General features: G+C 37.3%; 1 protein-coding gene across 1 annotated transcript in view; it reads right to left on the reverse strand.

Annotated features, from left to right (window-relative positions):
* The window catches only part of Elp4 (elongator acetyltransferase complex subunit 4), a 216433-nt gene that overhangs the window by 134476 nt on the left and 55610 nt on the right, over nucleotides 1–26347 (reverse strand). The window contains exons 4-5 of the mRNA XM_051144289.1: nucleotides 22481–22612; nucleotides 8215–8354 (exon numbers count right to left, since the gene is read on the reverse strand). Coding sequence (XP_051000246.1) covers nucleotides 8215–8354; nucleotides 22481–22612 — 272 coding nt within the window. The remainder of the gene's footprint in view (nucleotides 1–8214; nucleotides 8355–22480; nucleotides 22613–26347) is intronic.

The following is a 26347-nucleotide window of genomic DNA, read 5'->3' on the forward strand; positions in this document are numbered from 1 at the left end:
ATACATAATTAACACATAGTTAATGAACTGCTATGCCACACACTCCCAAATCAATGTTCTGATCACCTGAGCTCATCTTCCATCAAAGTTTTAATTTTCTTAGAACAAACTGCTAAAATAACATTAACTTAAGAATTTGAATTTTTACGGCACATAAAGGCAAACATAGCATAATCCACACTAAATTTACCCACTTCCTTTATTAATAGAAGATACAAAAGTAATTGCATGGATTTAAGAAGACATCCTAAATTAGTTCCCATATGATACTGGCACTGTCTATTACTTTAAAAAAAGGAAAATGATTTTTAAGGTGCACTTTGGACTTAAAAAGAATACTTGAGATATATCCGTTATAAGTGTTGAGATGTTTCAGGTAAAAGTTAGAAATAATGAAGAAAGCCTGCTTCCTGACTGAAGTTAAGAAGTGCAGCAGCCCACTTGCTTAGTCTTCAACAGCAATAGATGTTGGTTCAGCAAAACTATATGTACATCTCTGTACATGTGTGTGCTGCTGAGCAGCTGCCGCTGACTCCACTGTCCCTGTCTTGCAGAAACAGAACTAGCACACAAAAAAGAAAGCTTTTCTGTGCAAAACAAACGTGACTCCAGGAGATGAAGGGCCTCACATCGTGGGTATGTTTCATGCAATTCCTGTTTCCTTTCAGGGACAACACAGGTACGTGGACATGGTTATCTACAAGGACGGGAGGAGCAGGAGTAGAAGCAACACTGTGTAAGGGCAGTTCTGTGAGAGTGTCCTGCCTTGGCACCTGTTTGTTCAGGCCAGTGTTAACAGTGTGAATGTAGTCGATGCAATTCCCACCTGGGTCAACTAGCCTATTCTGAGGAGTAGATCTGCTCTAAGACCCCAGATTATGAAATACATCGCAGCTTTCCATCTGATGGATCTCTCTATGGGCTAAAGGAGAGCATAAGTATATTCATTTCCTCCTAATGCGTTAACAAGGCCCCTACAATGCTCTCCAGTCTCAACTGCGCTGCAGAATACAGTATTCTTTTTTCAAGGTAAAGCAGTATTCTGCTACATGTTTGTGTGTATACCATAACCTGCTGATAACATTTATTTGTCCATTCTGTATCTTGGCTGTAATGAAAACAAAATGCAAGTATCCCTCCAGTAACACTGAATTTACACTTCCTTAGTGTGAGCGCATGAGTAGCTCTATTAGATACAATAGTTCTACTTTCAATTTTTTGATAAACTGTCAGACTGTTTTCTATATCTACCAACAGTACACAAAAGCTTCTCTTTCTCTAGATTTTTGACAATACTTACCTTTTAGCACATTGATAAGTCATAATAGTTGTAAAGAAACATTTCACAGGGGTTTTAATATACATTTCTCTAGTGATTAGCGATATTTGAGGTTTTCTTTTTTTCTCTTCATAGATCTGTTGTCTTTTTTAGAGCAACATCTACGCGGGCCTTTTGCCTGTTTTTAAAGTCACCTTTCTTTGTCATTGAATTGTTTGTGACCATACAAACTTGAGGTATTAAGCATGCACTCTCTCTCTCTTTCATTTTTTCCCCTTATTCCTTAGATTGTTTCTTTATCTTGTTCATTGTTTCATTTTGGAGAATGAAATTGAAGGCAAAACCCAATACATCTAAATCTCTTTCCTTATTTAGCATAACCATAAAATACCCCACTAGCCAATGATGCTTAGAACTTTCTAGTAATGAGAAAAATTTCTAGAATTGAAATATTTAGAAAATTTTTGTAAAAATAAAATTGAGAAACAAATACATTTATGTATACTAATTATTAATATTAACTTCTGAATGAGTATGATGAAATCATTTAAAATGGGACTTGTGCTTTATTAAAATACCAAGCACTATTGGTTACCACACACTGCTGTTCAATACTTATAAAAACATATACACATACTGATAAAAATAAATATTTTCTTTTCCATTGGAAGTTTTGGTTTTATTATTGATTCTTCAATATTGATAAATCTTATGTTGTATGTGTTTGTGTGTGTGTGCATGGATGTGCACGTTACAAGAAGGAAATGTATTTACAAATATGACCCTGGCTTTGCTATTACTGTTTCTAAAAGTTTTGTTTGTGCATTTATTGTTAAGTCTTTATATATATGTGTATATGTTTGAATGAGTTCAGATACATGTATCACAATGGGTGTATGGAGTTGAGAGGATAACTTGACCCACTGAGCCATGTCCCCAGGCCCTGGTTCCAAACATTTAACAAAATTTTGACTACTTTAAATATTTAAAGGCTGCTCTATAGACAGTCCATTTAAATCACACATACTATTTTGCTTTACTCTTGTAATATTCAACATTTTTATATTAAAATGAATTAACCTCAGTTCATTGTGCTTAAAGCTATCACAATATAAAGAAATACAAAATAAAAAAATTATTTAAACTAATTTCTAAGATTTATTTTTTAAAATTTATTTTTATTTTATTTTATGTGCATTGGTGTTTTGCCTGCATGTGTATCTATAAGAGGGTGTCAGATCTTGGAGTTACAGACAGTTATAAGGTGTCATGTGGGGGCTGGGAATTGAACCCAGGTCCTCTGGAAGGGCAGACAGTGCCCTTAACCTCTGAGCCATCTCTCCAGCCCTCGAATCCTTATTTTTATTAAATATTTGTGACTGTTTTCCTGCATGCGCATGCCTGAGGAGGTCAGAAGACAGCATTGGATTCCCTGGAATTGAAGTTTATAGATAATCATCAGCTGCCATGTAGGTGTGGGAATCAAATTCTGGTCCGCTGCAAGACCAACAAGTAAGTGCTCTTAGCCATTCAACTACCTTTCTAGCTCTGGAACTGTGTTGAACCTTAATATACCAAGTAGTTAAAATTATCTTTACTTTCACAAGGGACGGGGGGGGGGGGGGGTGCGGAGAAGAAGCCTGGGGAAAAAGAAACAATTTTTTGTCTTTAAAAGAGTATTTTTTTTCTGTAAAAAGATAAACTAGAAAGATAAAACTGTATTTGGCATCATAATAAGCAGTTAATAGTGAAGAATTTACAGACAGAAAGCAAACTCTTGGTAGATTATTTATGTGCGTGGCAATTATTTTTGGATATTTTGGTATGAATTCATACACTAAAAAAATAATTTATTTTTCCTTAAAAAAAAATAATAAGAAGCCTACCCAATTTTAGTCACAACAGTTGACAAAGTGCTTGGTGTACAGTAAACACTGAAGAGAATGGTGTCGTAGCATTTGATAAATACAATGACCTTGTGATATAAGGCCAGTCATAGAGGGAATCTCTTGTGTATTGTTTGGATGTTACACTTGCAATTACAGATGTTATCCAGGGCTTGCTACATAGATGAACCCTGTCTTGGAAAACAAAAGAAAAAAAAAACATTCTCAAAAAATTATCATCCATAATTACAATCAATTAAAATCACTCTTTGACATTATTTTGAAAGCCAATGGGAAAATAAAATTTATCTTACCTAAGCTCTATTTGCATGTATATTATAAAGATCCAGCCATGGCAAGTAGTATGAAACACTTTAAGGCAATAGGCACAATACACATCTTAACTAATTGTGTAAAATACTTTGCTGAGCTAAAAGCCTATTAGCATATAATTTGCATGTGATTCCAGAGATTGTGAAGTCTTTTCACAAGTAATTTTCAAGTTAAAAATTTCATTAGGATTACCCTGAAGGCTGTCACTTACTGATTTTTCTTCTCTGATACTTTTCACCTACCATCGAAGTTGAGTCTGACTATGAAAGCTCAACTAGTTGGGCACAGAGTCTAAGAAAGCATTCAAGAGTGTGAAGGAGATTAATGACCAGCAGAGACCTCTGGACATAGTTAGGAAGACACTAAGGACATGAAGATGTACCGACTGCACACCAAGGCTAAACAATCCTATCTGGCATGGAGACTGTTAATTGAGGGTAGCATCTTTATGAGACATAATCCCGACTGACACTCCACTGCCTTCCTTCAGTAACTTACACAGATAAATGATTAGGTCATGTCTCCTACAGGCCCTCACTGTTGTGTGTGGTATCCAAGCCTGGGCTGTCACACACTTTCTTCTACTCTGCTCTTCAGTTTCTTGATCTTCTCTCTTCCACTTACTTATCCTACCTAAGCTGTTTCTCCTCTCACCATCACACATCAATTACTGTCATTATCAATCACCCCTCTACAATTGTTGGTTCATGCACCCTCCCTTCATCTTCCTAGGCTATCACTGACTGTGGACAGCCTTATCTTACTGTGTCATACTTAGTAGCACCTTAATTAACTATCCTGCTCCAAGGTCATCCTGTATCTTCATTTTATCTATCCCTTTCTTTGTCATGGCAAAGTTTATTTACAAAACTATTATGGACTCTCCATCTGCCTCAGTGCAGAGGGCAGAGAAAGTTCCACTCACTGGACTGGTTTGACTTCAAATTAATTACTATAATTTCCAAGAATCTACTAGAGTTGCTTGGCGAACTCCCTATACTCTCACTCTCCTAGATGACAATTTCATCTCTTCTTCATTTTTATTCAAACTTCCAGTATCTCATCTTTCAGCATACTCATGACCTGAAGGCAGAAACAGTAAGAAGGTACACCTAACCCTCCCTGTATCCAGAAGGCACAGTCATTATTACATCTATCTGCCGGCAGTGGTTTGGCTATTCCTGTCCTTCCAGAGCCTTATCTTGACTTTGATATACAATTATGTTAAGAGGTGGGATCTTTAGGAGATGACTCCCTCATGAGGGTTGAGGTTTCATGAATGGAACCTTATAAAAGAGATCTAACAGAACCTGTGTGCTCCTTCTGCAATTTGAACTGACAGTCCAGGCATCTGTCCTTTGTCTTAACTGTGGGATGGCAGTATACTTCAGTGGGAAACAAATCTGCTTGCTCTGCTTGGACATACATGTTGGCAAATGTTAACTCAAAACAACATCCAATTAAAAAGCAAGTAAATCAGTTACAGAACTATTCTAAAATGAGCCTTTGTCATCATTGTCTTATCACTTTGTGACACTTAGGACAGTGAACTATCAAAGCTGTCTGGTTTTAAGACATTGTCTCATGTTTTAGGCTAGCCTTGAGCTTCTGATGCTCCTTCTCTCACCTGCACAGTGTAGAGATTGCAGACACCAGCTCTCTAAAGTGACCTTAACAATAACATGATATATGTCAAGTTTTCATGCCTATGCTCTAGTTTGAAAACTTAGAGTATGTGTATGAACATTTTCTATAGACAAGCTTACTAGTAATTTCAAATTAATTACTGCAAATTTCAAATGACCTTCAGTTTTACTTGCTATAAAAAATCTTTACATGTTATCAATAGTGCCTTTAGAAATTATGAAATTATATATTGTATCTCACATAGGATAGTGGGAAACAACTATATATCCTCTAGTTTTAATTATAGGAAAAGTATAATCAACTACAAGGCTTGGCTTTATTGTTTTATAAATGAATCAGTAAAGTTCACGTCAGTGAAGTGAGCATACTTTTCATAAATTAAAATAAATCCCACATGGTAAAGTACTTATATTCAAAATTAATTTAATTACATGCTTAAAGCTTAATTACATTTAATTAAGCATTTAAGTTTAATATGAAATAAATGAATTATCAGTTAACTACTCTGAAATGAAATACTGCCTTGATAATTAAAATCTATAAATTTTCCTATTATGTATAAAACTGCTGGCTTTCAAAAAACATTCCAGCAATTATACGTTTTAAAGACCATTTGACTACATTCTCACAGTTCATGAGAGCACAATTTTTTCGGACCCTCAGCTTGGTGAGCTGCACATTTCTTACAACATGGATGTATTACAAACATAGTTTTGGGGATTAACTTAGTACAGTGATTACTGTGACCCTTTAATACAATTCTTCATGTTGTGGTGACCCCAACCATAAAATTATTTTGTTGCTTCTTCATAAGTGTAATTTTGCTGTTATGAATCTTAATGTAGATATCTCATGTGTAGAATATCTAATACGCAACCTCTGTGAAAAGTTCATTTAACCCCCAAAGGGGTCATGACCCACAAGTTGAGAACCACAGCCTTAGTGACTTGTAATTTGCAGCAATTTACAACACTAAATTTGCCTACTGTCTCTGACCTCCAGTTCCCATAAACTGTGATGCTATTCCTCAGCTCAGAGGGCTGTTGGCAGCATTGAATGAATAGGGTATGGTCAGATACCTGAATAGTCCTCTTCTGAAAGAGGCATTTGACTAAAATTAACTTCTTCCTTTCTTTACCTTAATGAATAAATGCAAATCTCATATTTACTGGCATAAAAATGTTTGTTTCTTAAAATAAATATATATGTTTGAAATTATGAAAATGATTTTTTGCTTAGTTATACTACCCTTAAAATGCTTTATTTTATTTTGTAGTATTAGAAATTGAATTTATGCTAGGCAAGCACTCTATATTTCCTATTTATATGGTTGAGCATTCCATGAATGAAACAGTATAGAATTACTGCCAACACAGAATTCTGAGTCAGAAAGAAATAACATTGAATGTAGGTATTATCATTTTTTTTTGTGCACATGCATGTGTGTGTGTGTGTGTGTGTGTGTTTAGTTCAACTGACAGTCAAAAATGAGAGCTAGTATAATTGATACAATGATTCAAAATTAACAATAACAAAAGTAATATGGGTAAATATGCAGTAGATCCATTTCTAGCCCCTAACTTCCACAAAAGGGCACTGAGTCCCCTGAATTCAACGGAGGACCCCAAGAGCACAGAAGGATAAAGAGCAATGTTTTCATTAGTACCCTTTTGTCTGCAACAAAACAATGAAAGTAAGAACCACCAGAGCCATCAAAAGGAACGAATCACAAAGAATGAGGTAAAACATGTTATTCCTGGTCACACTACTCAACCTAGACCGGCTAGATCCATGTATGTCAGTATCTTCTGGAAAACAGAAATATTTGCTAATACAAGATAACAGGAGGTAATAAATGCAAAATGTACAGCAGTGTGCCCAGCACATAGTAGTTGCTCTTCAGCACACCACTAAAACTTAAATAGCACTTACGTGCCATTTCACGTCTCTAACCATAGACTAGGGAACCTATCATCAAAGTTAAAAAATTCTGAAAATGATTTAAGTTGAATAGTGTTGACTAAATTCTTAGGTATTATTTCTAGACGTTAGATATTTAAGTCATTTAATGTCACAAGTCCCCATCTACAAAGTCTCTTAATAATTTTTTACTTTGAAAAACTTTTGATAGTGCTAAAGAAAACACAGGCTACAATCTGTTCAGTAGCTTCCTGTGGTAAGAACTGAAAATACGTTTCTTTTAAAAATATCTAAACATTCTTTAATATCAAGTCTGCAACTCTCAAAATTCTGATTTACTAAATTTTTGGCACTATAACAGGTTAGGTGGTTCTAATGCAAAAAAACTCCTCATTGTAAAATTCTAACTCCAAATTCTCTTTCCATCTAAAATTACAGACTTGTATTTACAGTATCACTGTAAGTACAATGTCTTCATATGAATGAAGTATTAGAAAACATAAGGTGAGAAATGTAGTTTAGTTGTGAAGAGGCCTTGCATGCACAAAGCCCTGAATTAAAACCCAAGTATTGCATAAAAGCTGGTAAAGTGGTGTAGTGGCAAATCCCAGGAGCCTCAGCACTCTGGAGATAGAGCTAGGAGAATCAGGAATTTCAAGGTCATAATTGGGTACATAGTTTAAGTTCAACCAGGGCTCAATATTAAAAAAAGAAAAAGAAAAAGAAAAGAGAAAAAGAAAGGGAAAAACAGCAAAAGCATATACTGGTTTACCCTTTAAAGATCACTCACTACAAGGTATTAGCAAGGAGCATGCTTTACATATTTCATAGAATTATTATGAGATATTTATTTGCATTATGGTTGAAGTCCTGATTTAGAATTATTTCACATTTTCTGGAAAGTAAAATCAAATGGAACTTGGTATCCAGACCGATCGCCATTATAACTTACAGCAATAGGTAGTTTACATAGCCAGAAAAAATAACATATAATAAGATACTACAAAATACATGTATAATTTGTTGCATTTTTGTAGAAAACTAGCGCTATTGGGCTATACCTCTGCCTATATATTCTTCAAAACTCAGGTAAAATGTAATCTACTGATATCTGAAATGAGACTTTGCTGTTAACCAACACTGACTTACCAGGCCTCTCCTTTAAGGTCTGAAGGTATGTGCTCTGGATGGAAGAATCCATGCCATTTTGAACTCTCTAGTAGCTCCTGAGGAATCCTTTTTGATACATCATAATAGTGACCAAATCGTGAAGATGACACTGGTCCAACCTGCTTAAAAATCATGCTGGTTATTAAAGTAACATTCTTTTATATTAAAATTTTGATGTCCTACATAAAGGCATGACATATCTATGTACATTAAGGTTAAGGAGGAAAAGCTGAAAAAAATATAGTTGCTAAATTTAAAGACCCATAAAATAGCCTTTATTATCCTAAGTACATACACCCAGGAATTAAACTTTCTACTCTCAAGTTTTTTTTTCCACTGTTAGTAATTCCTGTTTATAATAATTCATAATCTTCTCCCATTTAAAAAACTATTCAGCAAATCTATTCTAAGTTAGAAATTTAACATATATAATCCTTAATTCACAGATACCAGCTCAAATTTTAATGTCAAATTGAATAAGGAGAGGCTAAGAACTAAATGAAGTTAAGCCAAATTAATTTATTGGTTGGAAGGCCCCGCCCCAATCAAGTATTTAAATGTGTTTAACTGAACATCATATTAAAACTATATGCTCACAGGATGATGTGTACACATATACAATATTTCTTATAAATTGAAATGAAGCTGATTATGTAAAATGAACCAGAGTCCAGACAGGATCGAGGCATGTGAGAGGGTGAGAGGATACATAGAAACTGTGAGATCATTGGAAACTTGGCATGACATTCTTTATTAAAGAAACCATTTTTCTCTTAGAAAACTAATAACTATTCGCACTGAATTTATTTACACACGTGAGAAAAAAATCTATGAACAATTGTTCTGAATGGAATCTGGGCAGATTTTAATGAATGCATCCCCTATCCCACACTCTTCTACATAAAGTTAAACTATTAACAAATTCCACCTGGCAACAGCTTCTGGTAAAAGCTCAGATCTGATCTTTATTGTCACCATTCCCGAGTGTTAAGACACTGGCAAACTTGGGGAAGTTCACTACAACTCCAGCCTCTGCAAAAAATGAGAACTCACAGTAGGCTCTTATTTTACAGAGTGACATTTTTTTTTTTTAAATTTAGTTAAAGATACGTTTGCTTGACACTAGCTATTTGCATTTAAGATTTCAATGATTCATATTCCTAAATTAAATGCCTATAAACACCAAATTATACAGTCACATGAAATAAAACATCCTGAAGTCTAATAGAAGCATTTTTTCCTAGATTGAGTCTGTGGGTGTGACATTTATTTTCTAAACAAAATGAATGTGCATCTCTCCATAAGGTATTATTTATTTTCATTAATGAAAGACGTCTATTAGTTGGCTTAAATCTAATCTTTTCAATGCAATAATAGAATGTGCAGAATTATAGTTCCTAAGGCACAAATGCTCCATTTATTATGAAAAGTATTGACAAATAAATTATATGACATTAAAGTAAGTTTTTAAAAAATACAGTGTAAGGGTTTTTAGATGTAAAGTTATTAGGCTAAAGCAATTTAAACAAGGTCTGTTCTTTGGCCTATAATTGATTCTTTATCCGGATTATAGTTCAGAATGTTTTTACTGCACTCTCTGCGAGAGCTCATCTTTTTATTGTGTAAGCCCGAGTCCTCTTAATGTCTCAGAAAGGCCTTGACTAACTGAACTTTGATCTGATGTCTTCATTGAGAAAAACACCAGGTTGCCCATTTCAGATGCAAATCCCCCTAAGGCCCAATAGAATTTAGTAAAGACAGCAAAAAAAGAAGAAACCAGAAGTTTCCAGGATCCTCTTTGAGAATCCTGGGGCACACTGGTGTCCTTAATCCATGCAGTAGCATGGATTAAGGTAGGTGATAACCTTTCCCGATTCAAAAGAATAAGCTGAGTGCCTACAAACTGGGTGGAGACTAGGATTTGGCTATAATGAAACACCATGCAATAAAAGCTTGGTCTATGTCAGAAGCCTCTGAAAAGGCCTCAGTGTACCACATTCCCAGGCCTGGTGGGGAAGCTTGCAAAAGCCTACCTGAATCAAATAAGCATGAATAATCTATTTTAGCAGACTGACCATGGGGAGAGAGAAAGAAAGAGAGACTTTTCACTTCTTTTAAGTTTGAGTTAATAAATTTATTAGTGGCTTGAAGGTTCTTGAAGTCCCATGCACTCACAGAAACAAACCAAATTATCAAAAAGCAAGGTATGCTTTTTAAGTTGCCGTCACTATTTATGTTTTTAATTATAATATTTGTGTGACAGAATTCTCAGATTTTGGAGGAATCAAGGCAGAAAATTGATTTCATGCTGTGACAGTTTACATATAGAATACAAAGATTTCATTAAAATGTAAAAATAAAACTGGAAACTTTTCTTACTATATTGTTATTAACTTATTTAGATATTAATATCAGATATGACAGCAAAACTATGGATTGACAAAGTAGACACAAAATTTTCATTATATAGATCAGATATTTCAATCTTTCAATGAAAGGAAAAATAAAACAAATATGTTCTTATAAAATAATAAATTTTTCAAATTTTGCTAAGATACACAGTATTAGCATATAGTCAGGTTTCTGAAATACTGAAATCTTTTGAGACCTAGAAATTTCTCCTGAAAATGAAAGTGAAATGCTACTACTGTAACAGTGTGTCTATAAATATCATTGTTATAAAAATTAAATGGCATTTGATACCAACCTATCATTTAAAAAAAGTGCATTTGTTTTACAAGCTAAGAACACATTGCTTTAATTTTACATATGACAACTTTTATTGCACTTTCATAAACTTCCCTTAACTTTACCATCTGTGGAACAGAGGAAAATAGAAGTAAGTTTTTACTGTGATAAAAAATGAAATCTGATGGGCGCTAAGGAGGAAAGCAGAGAAACAAAACAATATCATACTCAATACCACCACGCTACATCTCCAGTGTGTCAAAAGTAACACACTGCACAGGAAACAGTGGCAGCACACATAACTAATAAGAGAACTCTCGCCACTGTTGGCAAGCCTTGTTTCTGAGTCTGTATAACAGAGAGCAAGAATCCACTCACTCACTAAGCCACACAGAGCCTCAGCTCCATGAAGAGAACTGGGCTAGTGATGATTTTATTATGTGCTTGAAATAATATATGCAATATTGGCAATTAATGCTTTATAAATTTGAACATTATTACTAAGTTATGATTCATTAGAGAATCAGAAATTTATCGTTGTCCTTCGTAATTACATTGCCTTACTGAATAAAATTTGGTGCACATTGACACATTCACATATCTACCAGAACTTTTGTGGCTAAACCACTAATTATTACAAGACTTTGGTATGCCATGAGTCCCTGGAGCCTGGTACTAGAGTCCTACAATTCTGAAGTGAAATCCAGAATGCACTGCGGGCTTGCAGTCTGTAGGTGAGGAGTGAATGCATACTGACAAGCAGGGCGAGGGCAAGTCCACAATGATAGATAATCTAAATCACTAGTGAGATGGGAAGGATTCTATACTCTCTAAACTTAACCTACATATCCTTTTTAAAAAATATTTTATTAATTTATTCATCTTACATCTCAATTGTTATCCCCTCCTTTGTATCCTCCCATTCCTTCCTCCCTCCCGCTTTCCCCCTACTCCCCTCCCCTATGACTGTGACTGAGGGGGACTTCCTCCCCCTGTACATGCTCATAGGGTATCAAGTCTCTTGTTGGTAGCCTGCTATCCTTCCTCTGAGTGACACCAGGTCTCCCCATCCAGGGGCACCAGAGTTCATGTGAAAGTCAGTCCCCACTCTCCACTCAACTGTGGAGAATGCCCTGTCCATTGGATAGATCTGGGTAGGGATTCGAAGTTTACTGCATGTATTGTCCTTGATTGGTACCATAGTTTGAGCAGGACCCCTGGGCCCAGATCCGCCCATCATAATGTTCTTCTTGTAGGTTTCTAGGACCATCTGGATCCTTCTATTTCCCTACTCTCTCATGTTTCTCTCACCTAAAGTCCCAATAGGATGTCTTCCCCTCTGTCCCACTTTCCTGGTAAGTGAAGACTTTCATGGGACATGCTCCTTGGGCTAGTATTTGTAACCTACATATTCTTTGGAGTGAAACATTTATGTGTTATTAAGTCTCTACCCTCTATATTCACATCCTTGTTAACTTTCCCTGAGTAGACTAGGACTATACTTGTAAGGCTTGGTAACAACTTTTATTAAAGGGTATTCCTAATAATCAATAGGCCTACTTTTGGACTCCTTCTACTTCTTTATTCTTAAACCATAATAATGAAACTGCATTTTGTGCAAGGATATATAAAAACCTCAGTGTTTTTGTTTGTTTCATTTTCAAACTAGGAATTGCAGAGAAATGCCTAGACTTAAGAAAAAGATGAAAACAAGTGGTGGCCAAAGATCACTGGTATGGCTTAATTACTGAACACAGAATTACTGTGTTGGGCCAAAAGAAATGCAAAGAAACCAGACATGATTCTTATTCCTTAAACAGAAGCACACACTTGTAAGTAAAAGTGAACAAATTTGAGCACTGATAATAAAATAAAAAGAAGTGATTACTTATTAATAATTGCAACTTAAGTTAGTATTTAATTTACTCATTAATTTATTTTATGGAACACATAACACATGCCAGCAAAACATTCACTTTCTCTCCCTGAGCTCACATACTAAAATAGACACAAGTAGTAAAATGGATATATGGTTTTCTACTTTAAATCATGTCTTCAAGAAGAGAAAGCAGTGAAAGAGAAATAGTTCATGCAGAGTGAAAAAGGAAGTCACTGTAGATTATATAGCATTCAGCAAACTCCCAGGGAAAAATAGGATAGTCAATAAATGGGAGAATATCCTAAATTATACTTTATAAAGGAACAATGGGAGCCCAGGTAGGATGGTGGCTTTGCCTTTGTAAGCTCTCTTGAAGTGTAAGTGAGGATAAAAGGGGCTCAGGAGATGGCTCAGCCATGCTACACAAGCATGAGGATCGGAATGAAGATTTCCAATACCCATCTAAAAACCCAGAAATGGCAGTATGCATCGGTAACCCCTGTCTTTGGGAGCAGAGACTGACATATCAATGATGTTCACTGGCCAGCCAGCCAATCAGTGAGTTCTAGGTTCAGTAAGAGTCACTGTCTCAAAAAGGAGAAACAACTGAAGAAGGACACCTGGCGTTGGTCTGGTTACATAGCTCAGTGATAGATGCTTGCCTAGCAAGTCCGAGGCCTTCAGTCCAGTTCTCAGCACTGTAATCCACCACCATCAACAATAAGAAGTCACTTGACATCAACCCAGGCCTCCACGTGTGCATGCACACACACAAGAAAGAATAGATGGTATCTTCAAACGATGAGGAGTCAAAGAACATTACAAATGCATGAAAGGGAGTGTGAAGACAAATGAGGGGTGTGGAGGAAAGGAATCACGACACAAGCACAAGCTTGATGAGATTAACAAAATTCTCACAGAGAATTCTGACGAGACCTACAAGGAAGCAGCCACTGGCATCCAGCCATACCTCCCGGGTCCATGCTGGGCAAGAGGGGGCTGTGCTTCATTCAGCCACTGGTAGTCAGAGAATGGCCGAGTGGCAGGTGAGTGACCAGAGGCTGTGCACATCTGAGCAGAGGGACAGGTAGGACGGACTGGCTACATACACTGTGGTGGAGTGCTGTATGGCAACCCAATGCTGAGAATCTCCACTACTACCCTGAGGTGAATGGAAGTGGAGACCACGTGGAAGACAGCACCTCTGCTACCGTCTGCACACAGCATGGAAGCTCGGGAAGCATGCCGTACCCAGGACAGTAGACAGGCAAGGACTGTGTGGCACGTGGAAAGGAAAAGATCAGGGTCTGGCTGGGACGAGAACACTCAGCAGCACGTGTGTGGGCGCATCGTTCACAGCCCACCGGAGCTCAGACACAGAATTCTCTAACCATCAGCACACCAGACAAGGCTTCAGCAGGCAGGTATGGGTCCCAGACCAAGAATTTGCCACAAAAACCTGAGTGCGACCCTGAAGATCCCCTGAGGAGTGAATACACAGCAAGCCACCTTGCTTGCACTCTTGACATTATATGCCTTCTCTCCATCTTGCAGAAGTAGCTACAAAAACAAACTGCTACTGTGGGGGAAAGCATTTGTGTGTGTGCCTATGTGTGTGTAGAAGAAATACTGGCAGATGCAATATTTTCTATTTAAATAATTAAAAATTAAACCTTTATATTTCTTTTTTTATGTAAAATAATCAATATTTATATAATTTATCTTGCATATTAATTAAATTTTTGTAAACATCTTATCTTTTTTCCAATTGTTCAGTTATTTAGTTTCAGCTCGGATCTTGACTGCATAAGTATTTGTGACTGTGCAGTTTGTGTACCTAGTCTGCAATCCACACTTCACTTCTGAATTTGTATTTGCTCTCCTTTCTCTCTCATTTCATTTCACTTCTTAATACCCTCAGAGCTAAAGACCTATGAACTATGTTTCCCCCACACCATCTGAGGTGCCTCTGTCTGAACCTTATCAGGGACATAACTCAAGTACTTAGTCTCTGCAGATTAACATTGGAATTGCTGTCAAATAACTATTGGTTACTATAGTCAGCTTTTGTCCTAAATAGTAATGGGAACATAAGCCTAGGCAAAGATCAATGCTCCAAGAAGACCCACATAAAATAGAAAAAAAAAAAAAAAACCCAAAAAACAAAAAGCAAAAAACCATGAGGACACAATCATTCTAAAGGATATCCAAACCACAACAATAAAACACACAAAGGAGAAAACAATCCAATAAACTCCTACAAGCTCCTGAGCCCCTGAGTCTGAAATGACACCAGAGATGGCTCAAGTGTCAGAAAAGGGGTTCAGAATCCCATGTTCAAATAGTCAAGGATCCATAGAGGAGTCAAATAAGCAGATGAATAAAGCAAGGAAATAAGCTGAGAACTTGGGTAAGAGCATTAGCAAAGTAGATAAAAAGATCAGCAATAGGGAAGAGAAGTGTAAATAAAAAACAGAGAAAAACATTAGTAAGAAAATTGGAATTCTGAAATCAGCCAAACAGAAATGCTGAAAATACATGGCAAAGCACCCAACTTAAACATACCGTGGAAAGAATTAGGATCAGACAAGCAAGATCAAGCAGGAGCATGAGTATCCGCAACAGGGGTCACAGAGAGGACAGCACCGCACTCAGGGGAGAACAACAATGAGCACGTGACCCGGAGGGATAAGAACTCTGTGATAGAATCAGGAGACCAAACACAAAAACGCACAGCACAGAAGACGGAGTTAAGATTAAAAGCTGTAAGATACATATATATATAGTATAGCATTACAGTAAACTATTTTCAAAGATAGAAAGACCACAGCTAAGATTTCAAAGATACAAAGTAAAAGCAGCATTATTAGGGCTACAGTGAAGCTCAACGGGTGGAGATGTTTGCTGCTGGAGTTCAACTCCTAGATCTCACCCTGTAGAAGGAGAGAACCAATTCCTGAGGGATGTATTCTAACCTTCATACACAGACCCTGGCATGCACACACATTCATTCACCAAATGAATAAAAAATAAATATACATTTGAAAAAGAAACAATACTAGACACTATAAAACTAGAACGGGAGAGAGAGGAGAGAGAGAGAGGGAGGGAGGGAGAGAGAGAGAGAGAGAGAGAGAGAGAGAGAGAGAGAGAGAGAGAGAGAGAGAGAGAGAGAGAGAGAGAAACAGTAAGGAAACTGTGATTCTGAAATCAATCAAAAAGAAATGCTGGAAATACACGGTAAAACACCTAACTTAAAAATGCAGTGGAAAGCAAATGTATAAAAATAAAAAACTGTCTCACATCAGTAACCCTAAAATGTCAGAAAAGAATGGATTGTTATATTTCAAGTCTTGAAAATAAATATCAACCAAAACTTTTCCATCCAGCAAAACTATTTCTAAAACTCGACCTGGGACTTTCAAAGCAAGTACACATGAAGGCGGTTGATGATCACTGAGTCACTAGTACAGACAGAACGTAAAGCTGGCCAATATATAGGGAAGGAAGGGAGACAGTCTAACTATGAGCTCACAGGAAAGAATATATTTCATGAGAGAAAGGTGAACAAAAGAGAAGTACAAAAATTGAAAGAATTTAAAAATGAAAATGTTATGTTGTGGTAGTTTGAGTGAGAAATGGCCCCACAGACTCACATATTTAAACTATCAAAACTTTAGTACCAACAGGGAAGACAGAGAGGGCGTGCGTGCACGCGCGCGCGCGCGCGCATGCGCACACACACACACACACACACACACACACACAGAGAGAGAGAGAGAGAGAGAGAGAGAGAGAGAGAGAGAGAGAGAGAGAGAGAGAGAGAGAGAGACAGAGAGAGACAGAGACAGAGAGAGAGAGAGAAGAGGAGAGGAGAGGAGAGGAGAGGAGAGGAGAGGAGAGAAGAGGAGAGAGAAAATGAATAACTGGCAATGGACTTATCAAATTCATATACAACATTTTGATTAACAGCTAATGGAACCTTTTCTAAAGTAACCTAAATCTAGGCTACAAAGCAAATCTCAACAAATGGAAAAGAACTGATTTAATCTTATGTATCTTACTAGATCATTGCTTTCTCCGTTTCCTGTTTGTGGTTGGGGACATGATCTTTTGGTTTCCTATTCCGGCCAGCTGCTTCTCTGCCTCCCTTACCACTACGGACTGTATGTCAAAAGAAACTCTTCTATGAGTGAGCCACTTTTGACCATGGAAGTAACTAATTTAAGAACTATTCAGAGTTTCTGAGGTAAGGCAGTTAAGTTTCTACTTACATTAAAAAAAAATTAGATTTCAAAGAAATAACTCAATGTAATCTAAGGTCACAGAAAAACAAGAATAATGCAAAATCTCAAAGCATTAGATAGCAAGAAACAGTAAAAGTTGGCTATAAATTAATGAAATGGATATGAAGAGAATAATAAATTGAATGCATCAAACAAAAATGTGGTTCTTTGGAAAAAACAAAGCTGTAAAACCTGTGGTCAAACAAATCACACACACACACACACACACACACACACACACACACACACACAGAGAGAGAGAGAGAGAGAGAGAGAGAGAGAGAGAGAGGTGGGGAGGTATCCAAATTAGGAATTTTAGAGATGAAAAAGAAGCTAGAAAGACAGAGTTCAATAAAATAGGATTGTTAGGGTAAACTTTGAAGAGTTAGTTTCTAAAAAACTGAAAAAAATTCCTATAGAAAGATGATCTATCAATATATCTGACAGACATATTTGTGAGGCAGGAACTATTGGGGACTGGCTTACCCTGACTTGGCGGAGTTTGGCAGTTGACTTTGCCTGCATCCAAGCTTGCCCATTTTTAGGCAGAATTCTATATGAGGCAGAAATGAGGCAGATATATTGGGCCAGAAGGCTGAAGATGATGCTCCAACATTATAGAGAGTTTGGCTTGACTGTTCAGGCAGCAAACTGTCTCTGTCATCTTCTCATTTTGGAAGCTGCTAACCTGCACTTCCTGTCTAGTCAGATAATTTTATTCCTTCTCAAGTCTCTGATGGGGTTGAAGACCAGATAGTTTAGTTTAACAATTAAGCTTAGTTGTTTAGGGGTTAAGATGTTTTTAGATCTAGACAGATATCTTAAGTTGATAAAGATTAGATATGATAGATATTGATTTACATTCAGAATTTTAGAGGCAACAAGATAGGAGAGATGTTTTCTTCAAGATTGCCAGATACAAATAACGAAAACACTATGAATGTAACATTTATATAATTCCTGACTGTTTCATGGTTCTTCTTGCAGTAGGCAAGAATACACATTTATTGTATATACGTATATTAATATAAATGTACATGTAAAAAAGATAATGTACCAAAATTACATCAGGAGGCTATAAATAACTTAAACAGATCGACAGCAAACAATCACACTGAAGTAGTAATACAAGTCTACCAACAATGTAGCACAGAATAAGATGGATTCACTGTCAAATTCTACCAAAGCTTCAGCAAAGACCTAACACCAATGTTCCTCTTACTGTTCTAGAAAAGAGAGAAGGATCAGACACTGAACTGCTCCCACTCCTCAAAGCCGCTGTTATTCTGACATTAAAAATCAATAGGGGCAAAACAAAAGAAAACTGTAGACTAATATTCTTGATAAGCACAGGAGAAAATTCTCAATATATGTACAAACTGGTTTCAAGGTCACACAAATCAAAATGGTACTGGCACAAAAACAGGCATGATGATCAAGGGAAAAAAAGAGAAGACCTGAGTTTAAGTATGTGTTACTACAGCTATCAATCTTTCCACAAACAGGCCAGGAAGATACACTGGAGAAAAGGCAGCATCTTCAACAAATATTGGTTGGAAAACTGGATGTACACATGTGAAAAAAATAAAACTTATCAGAATCTATCACCTTGTACCAAAACAAATGAAATACATAAAAACCTAAATGTGAAACTGGAAACACCAAAACTGCTACAGATAGCCTAGGTATGATTCAGGTACAAGAGAGGATTTTCTGAATAGTACTCCATCTGCCCAAGAACTAAGGCTAACAATTAGCAATGGAGACCTCAGAAAACAAAAAATTTCTGCACAGAAAAATAATCAATCAATCCTGAGGAAAAACCAAAGGGATGGGGAAAATCCCTGTCAGCAGTACTCTGATAGAGGATTAATATTTAGAATATAGAAATAATTAAAAATAAAAAGCAAAACAATACAAAAGATCCATTCAAAACTGGGCCAGAGACCTGAACAGAGAGAGTTCTCAAAAGAAGAAAAAAGAGTGGCTAAGAAATATTGGGAAAGATGTGAGGACATCCTACTGGGACTCTAGGTAAGAGAAATAAAGGAGATGGGGAAATAGAAGGATTCAGAGGGTCCTAGAAACCTACAAGAAGAACATCATGACGGGTGGATTGGGGTTTGCTCAAACTGTTGCACTAACCAAGCACAATACAAGTACTAGATATCGAACCTCTATTCTGATCTACCCAATGGGCAGGACATTCTCCACAGTTATGTGGAGAGTGGGGACTGAATCTGACATGAACTCTGGTGCCCCATATTTGAACACCTCCCCTTGGTGGGGAGGCCTGATGGCACTCAAAGAAAGAATAATCAGGCTACCAAGATGAGACTTGATAGCCTATGACCATATAGTGGGGGAGGAGGTCCCCTGTGGTCATAGACCTAGGGGAGGGGATAGCGTGAAAGCAGGAGGGAGGGAGGAACGGGAGGATACAGTGATGGGATAACAATTGAGTTATAATCTTAATAAATTAATTAAATAAAAAAAAAGAAAAAAGAAAAGAAATATCTGAAAAACAAAACAAAACAAAAAACCCCAAACCAAATCAAAACAAAAAAGCATTGTCCTTAGCAGTTAGGGGATGCAAATCGAAACTTTGAGATTTCACTGTACCCTAGTCAGAATGGCTAAGAACAAGAAAACAAGAGGACAGATCCTGAGGAGGACAAGGGGAAAAGTACATCCTCATTCACTGGTGGGAATCGCAATTGGCGCAGCTACTCTGAACATCATTGTGAGGAATCCTCACATAAACTTACAACATGACCCTTCTATACCAGTCCTTGGCATAAGCCCAAAGGACCTAAATCCTACTCCACAGACACTTGCTCAGCCTTGTTCATTTCCTATAGTTAATATTTAAGATTGTCTGTGTCTGTGGGTGTGTATTAAGGGTGGGCGCACATATTCCAAACACATGAGTGGATCCCAGGGGCTCATGTTTGTGAAGTGGGTTCTGGGTATTCAACCACAGACTGTCAGGCCAACACAGCAAGTGCTGTGCATGTTGGGCCAGCCTGCTACCTCCTACTACTTGCACTTTCTTTTTTTTATTTTATTTTTTATACTTTTTTTTTATTACACATGTATAAAACAAACTACATACAGCGGAGAGAACCATGTGACAATCATGAGACTAATGAGTTCTATACATGTTACATTCATAGTGACTTGGCCACCTGCATTTGTCTCATTTGAAGTGTTTTTCCTGTCTTGTTGGGTCTAGATTTCCGAATGAGATTCATTATCTATCTTATCTCGACTCTAATAGCTTAACTTCTTTCATCAGTAAAGAATGAAAGTACTTCTTTCGCTCTATTGCTAATGAAGTACATTGAGAAACACTGTAGAACACCATGATGCCTATTATCGGACAGTGACAGGGCAGTGTCATAGTTCTAAACTACATCTCTCTTATTCTAACTAAAGCCAGGCATCTGTTTTTATGTTTGAGTCACAAAAAGTTTCTTTTCATATTTTTGTTGACTTGTAAAAACTGAGGTTTTCTTGTTCATTTTATAGGGCTGACATATAAAAGGAAAATCAGTTTGTAGTTTTTTTTTAGTAGTCTGAATCAAAGTTTTAAATCATAGTATCCAAATAAGATACACACACACACACACACACACACACACACACACACACACACAATTTGCCATTACTTAATATGCATGCTTTGGTACATAGCTGATGGGTGATCACCTGGCCAAATGAATAAATATTTATTATTAACTATTACTAATTACATTTATTATTATTCACTATGTAACTATTACTATAGGTGGTGGGACTACAGGAGAAAATAAAATAAGCTCTCTATCTTCACAAAGAAGTCTCAGCGGATGGAGGAGGTATGCTCACAGTTAACTATAAAATACTGCTAACATACAAAGTCCCAAGTGCTGCACTGCTTTTCTCATTGCTGTGACCAGCTATCTGAATGAGTTAAGGGAAGCAAGGTTTGTTATAGCTCCAGGTTCCCTCAAACACTCTGACATGGTGGGGAAGGCATGGCAGCAGAATTATGCAGCTAGTTGCATTTGCTTCCATAGTCAGAAAGCAGAGGGAAGAATGCCTGGGTTCTATGCGCTTTCTCTTTTCATAACTCCAGCACCCCAGCCCACAGAACGGTACAGTCTTATTAAGATAGGTCTTCTTAACATATACACATATATGTAAAAAAGGAAAAATAATAAAAAAAGAAACAAAGAAAGAAAAAGAAAAAAAAAAAGATAGGTTTTCTTTCCTCGGTTAAATCTCTTTGGAAGTACAAGTGTGTCTCCTAGGTGACTCAAAATCCAGCCACATTAACATGAAAAGTAATCATTACAAATCCATCTGTCCTGGCAATTTTTATGTCAACTTGACACAAGCTAGAGTCATCAGAGAGGAGGGAGCCTCAATTGAGAAAATGCCTCTATAAGATCCAGCTGTAGGGCATTTTCTTAATTAGTGGTTGATGTGAAAGTACCTGGCCCATTGTGGTTGATGCCGCCCCTGGGCTGGTGGTTCTGGATTCTAGAAGAAACCAGTCTGAGCAAGCCAGTAAGCAGCACTTGTCCATGGCCTCTGCATCTGCTCCTGCCTCCAAGTTTCTGTCCTGCTTAAGTTCCTGTCCTCCACTGCTTTTGATAATGAACTGCTTTATAGACCAGTGAGTAAAATAAATCTGTCCCTCCTCAAGTTGCTTTGGTCACGGGGTTTCATCACAGTAGTAGTAACCCTGACTACAACACCATCTCTTCTTATCAGCTTAACATCCAAGCACATAATTTCAAACTGTAATAGTCCACCTCTGGCTCTAAAGTCTCAAGTTCATCTCATAATGCAGATGCACTTAATTCATTTGTGAGAGTCCCCAAATACTAAGATTCTAATATTACTTAGGACCACAATGCCCAAAAGTTTCTTCTAAAAATTAAGCAATCCCTTCAGGAACATTCCTCAGGCTTGCTACACAGTCATCTTTGGCTACATAGTAAGTTCAAGCATGCCTGTGACTACATAGGACACCAGTCAGAAAGAAACAAAAGGGAGGAAGGAAGGAAGAAGAGAAAGAAAGGAAGGAATGTCTAAACTACCCTGCTTCTGCTTGCTGAATCAGTAAGCTTCATGTTTAGTGAAAGATACTATCTCAAAAAGTATGGTGGGGAGAGAGACGGAAGACATTTAACTTTGGCCTCTATGAACACACACAGGAAAAAAGAAAACCAAATAAGTTATATACTTCTAATACATAATGGCACAGAATAATACGCACATTTCAAAAAGAAAAACTGGGCCAAAGCACAAAACCTAAAACCTAGTAGAGCAAACCAGAGATTCTATAAAGTGAAAAGAAATGCATTAGCAAATTTTAGAGGTAGTTTATACATTGACTTGCCTCCATCTTGGGTTGTAACTGGTATCGCCAGGCTATTTTCATGTTAGTATCAGGCTGCTCTGGTGTTTTAGGATTACGCACATCTTCAAGCTCTTTTTTACCATTATCATCAAGTAGTGGTGCAGGGAGTTCCTAAGAAAACAAAATGACATCAGTATTATGTGGCATCAGTATTAAATATGACAATTTCTTGAGCTATAATGACAATAATGCTACCAATGCATTTATTTAAACACATGTGCCTTGTAATTGACTCCAGCACAAATAGAATGATTTAGATATTTCTTCCTCCCCCGCTTTTTTTCTGACAGGTATCCTATGTGGTCCAGGGCATACTTAAACTTGCTATATTGTCAAGGATGACTATGGACTTCTCATTCTTCTGCTTTAATCTCCCAAGTGCTAGGATGGCTGATGTGCACCATCATGTCCAGCTCACATGGGGCTGAGGATTGAACCTAGGGGGTTGTGGATATCGGAAAGCATTCTACCAACTGAGCAATATCCACAGGGCCTTAATATAGAAAATTCTTAAACAGAAAAGGGGTATAATGTTAGATACAAGGTTTAATATTTTTGCAGTGAACTAGGGTTCAAAAACATCTGAAATTCTATATTCACAAAATCAGCTGGTATTCTAGCAAGAAGCGGTGTACATAATAAAAAAATTATATACTTAAGCAAAGTATGAAATCAGTACATAGTACCACATACAATTATTGCTGTGTTTGCCATGAGGTAAAATAAAGCATTGCACAATATGTTTGCTGGTTTATAATTCTAGAATTCAAAAAACTCATTCACCGAAATAATGGATAAAATAACAGTGGACTATAAAGACATTTATTTTCCCCATATCAAATTGCTGGTTTTTGCACCTGCAAACATTTTACTATTTAAACAATGAAAATAGAATTTAAAATCTTATATTAAATATAGAGACACTGAATCTCAATTTATTATTTTGTAAGGTGACCTCCTGAGTAGCTATAAAAGAAATGTTTAAAATATTTTTGTCATGTGTTATAATTAAAAAACATCTTAAGAAAAATATATATCATGATTTTGTTTGTATTTTTTATTAGTCTGAATCACAAATAATGTGGGAATTTAAATTACCTAACATAACTTTATATTTAAAGATTAAGATGCTTTTTTTGGGGGGGGGAATGCAATACTTTATTCAAAGTACAAGGAAACTGGTTAACAGCTTAAAAGATAGGGAAAACGAAGACATCTCCCCATTAAGGCCAAGAGCAATCACAAGGAGGGCTCTTTCTAGATACTGTGGTGAGAAAGATATGTCCACCTTCCTGTTTGACCTTCTGGGTGGTATCACTGGCTCCACTTCCAGGGTAATGGCCTTGCCAGTCAGGGTCTTCACAGAGATCTGCATCCCACCCCTGAGGTGAAGGAGCAGGTACAGGGGGTACTATCTGTATGTTGTAGTCGGACAGGCTGAGGCCATCTTCCAGTTGTTTGCCAGTGAATGTCACTGGGCTTTGCCTCCAAGGTGACAGTCTTGCCCATCAGAGTTTTCACAAAGATCTACTTTCTCCGTGGTGGCGGCAGCAGTCCTCCCAGAAGAGAAGAGATGGAACTTCACATCTCGACGATGAAACTATTAAGTTGCAATTTTTATTTTTCAAGATCAAAAACCACTTTCTCTCTGCTCTGTTAGCAGGGAAGACAGGGTCATGTTACGTACTAGTTCAGGCTGACCTCAAATTCATAATCCTCCTTTCTCTGCTTCAAGACTGCTGAAACTATAGACATGTACCACAAGGTACATGCTTTAAATGGTTCAAAATTATGGTAAAATCACTACTTTAAAGTCTATAATCCATTGGTTTTTAATATTTTCAGAGTTGTGCAGTTCTTATCACTATATATGCTTTTTGTTACTGTGAGAAACACCTAAATTAAACATGATAAAATGAGGAAAGGTTTATTTTGGCCCATAGTTTTAGAAATATAGCCCACGGTCATTTGGCTGCATCGTTTCCAGGCCTGTTGCTAGATAAAACTTTATAATATACATGTGTGGAGGACACACATGTGTGGAGGACAGAATGCAGGATGCAGGATGCAGGGTGCAGGGTGCAGGGTGCAGGGTGCAGATAGGTATAACAAGAAGGATCCAAAGCTAAGACATAACTGTCAAGGGCAAGCCCCAGTGACCAAGTTCCTCTAACTAGCCCCACTTTCAATAATACCATCACATCTCAATAGCTTTTTCAAAATGCGACTTTTTTAAAAAAATTATAATGTATTATAATTTATTCAGATTACATTCAGATTGTTATCCCCTCACCTGTATCTTCCAGTTACCACCCTCCCTCTCTCTTCTGTTCTATTCCCGTGCCCTACACCTCTGACAGAAGGGGACTTCCTCCCCCACCAGATGACCACAGCCTATCAGGTCTCATCCAGATAGCCAGCTTTCCCTTCCTCTGTGTGCCTGCAGGGCCCTTCCACCAAGGGGAAGTGATCAAATGGGGGGCACCAGAGGCAGTCCCAGATCCCCTCACAACCACGGAGAATGAGCTGCCCATTGGCTATATCTGAACAGGGGGTCTAAATTCCATCTTACACCTACCAGAATGCCTAAGATAAAAAATTCAAGTGATGGCACATGCTGGTGAGGATGTGAAGAAAGGAGAACACTCCTCCATTGCTGCAAATTTGTACAACCGCTCTGGAAATCAATCTGGCGCTTTCTCAGAAAACTGGAAATAGTGCTACCCCAAGACCCAGCTATACCACTCCTGAGCATATAGCTGAAAGATGCTCCACCATACAACAAGGACATTTGCTCAACCATGTTCATAGCAGCTTTATTTGTAATAGCCAGAATCTGGAATCAAATTCTGAATCTTACAACGGATTAACCCATTCATTATGTCAGAGCCTTCATGATCTTATCTTGGAAAATGTCCTTACTGCCACACCCAGTGCTGTGTTGTACAAATCTCCCAGGTGTCTTTTACTGCAATCAAGCTAACAAAAGAGATGAACTGTTATAACCACTATGCAACTTCAGGACATTTTCATCAATTTCCAAAGATATCCCATCCATCTTAATGAGCCAGTGTTAGTCACTAATCTTTCTGTTTCTATGATTTGGCTATTCTACTCATTTTATATAGAATGATAAAAAAAAATCATGTCTGGTTTCTCTTGCTTAACATGCTTATTCATGTTGTAACATACATCAGGTCTTCATTGTTTTTCATTAGCAAATATTACATTGTACGGATATACTGAAATCTGTTTACCCACCATTCACCAGATCACTTCTGTCTTTGAACGTTATATTACTATGAGTATTCACACAAGAAATTTATTTACTTATTTTAAATGTGTTTTTAACTGGAAAAGTAATATATTTGGGTCTTTGAAAGTATTGTGGCCAAACAATTTGGTCTTAATAAGAAATTAGGTACAGTTTCACATGATACTAACTTAAATCAACAAATAATGTATTCACTGTTTTGAAAAGCAATGATATGATGCCTAACCACAGGGCTGGATAGGCTCTCACTCCAGATACACTCTAGGACGATGTCATAACCAGAGTCAGCACAGACACATACGCTTCACTGGAATCTGGACAAATGTCCCACAACACAGAAGCAGAAGCTGAGATTCTCTCTCATGCAGCTGAAGACATGAAGTCCATAACTGGCTGCTTTGTTGCCACACCCATTTAGGAGACACATGAGTACCTGGACAGGTGTTGATACTCACACTTGAAAGAAGCACTTTGCTTGTCACACAAAACCCCTAACCCCTGACACCATGAGCTACTACAGAAGCTCCTGTGGTGACTGGAACTTGGCAGTGGCTCAGGCTTTGTGGAGTCGC

Source organism: Acomys russatus, chromosome 4, assembly GCF_903995435.1.
Source record: "Acomys russatus chromosome 4, mAcoRus1.1, whole genome shotgun sequence".
Lineage (NCBI taxonomy): Eukaryota > Metazoa > Chordata > Mammalia > Rodentia > Muridae > Acomys > Acomys russatus.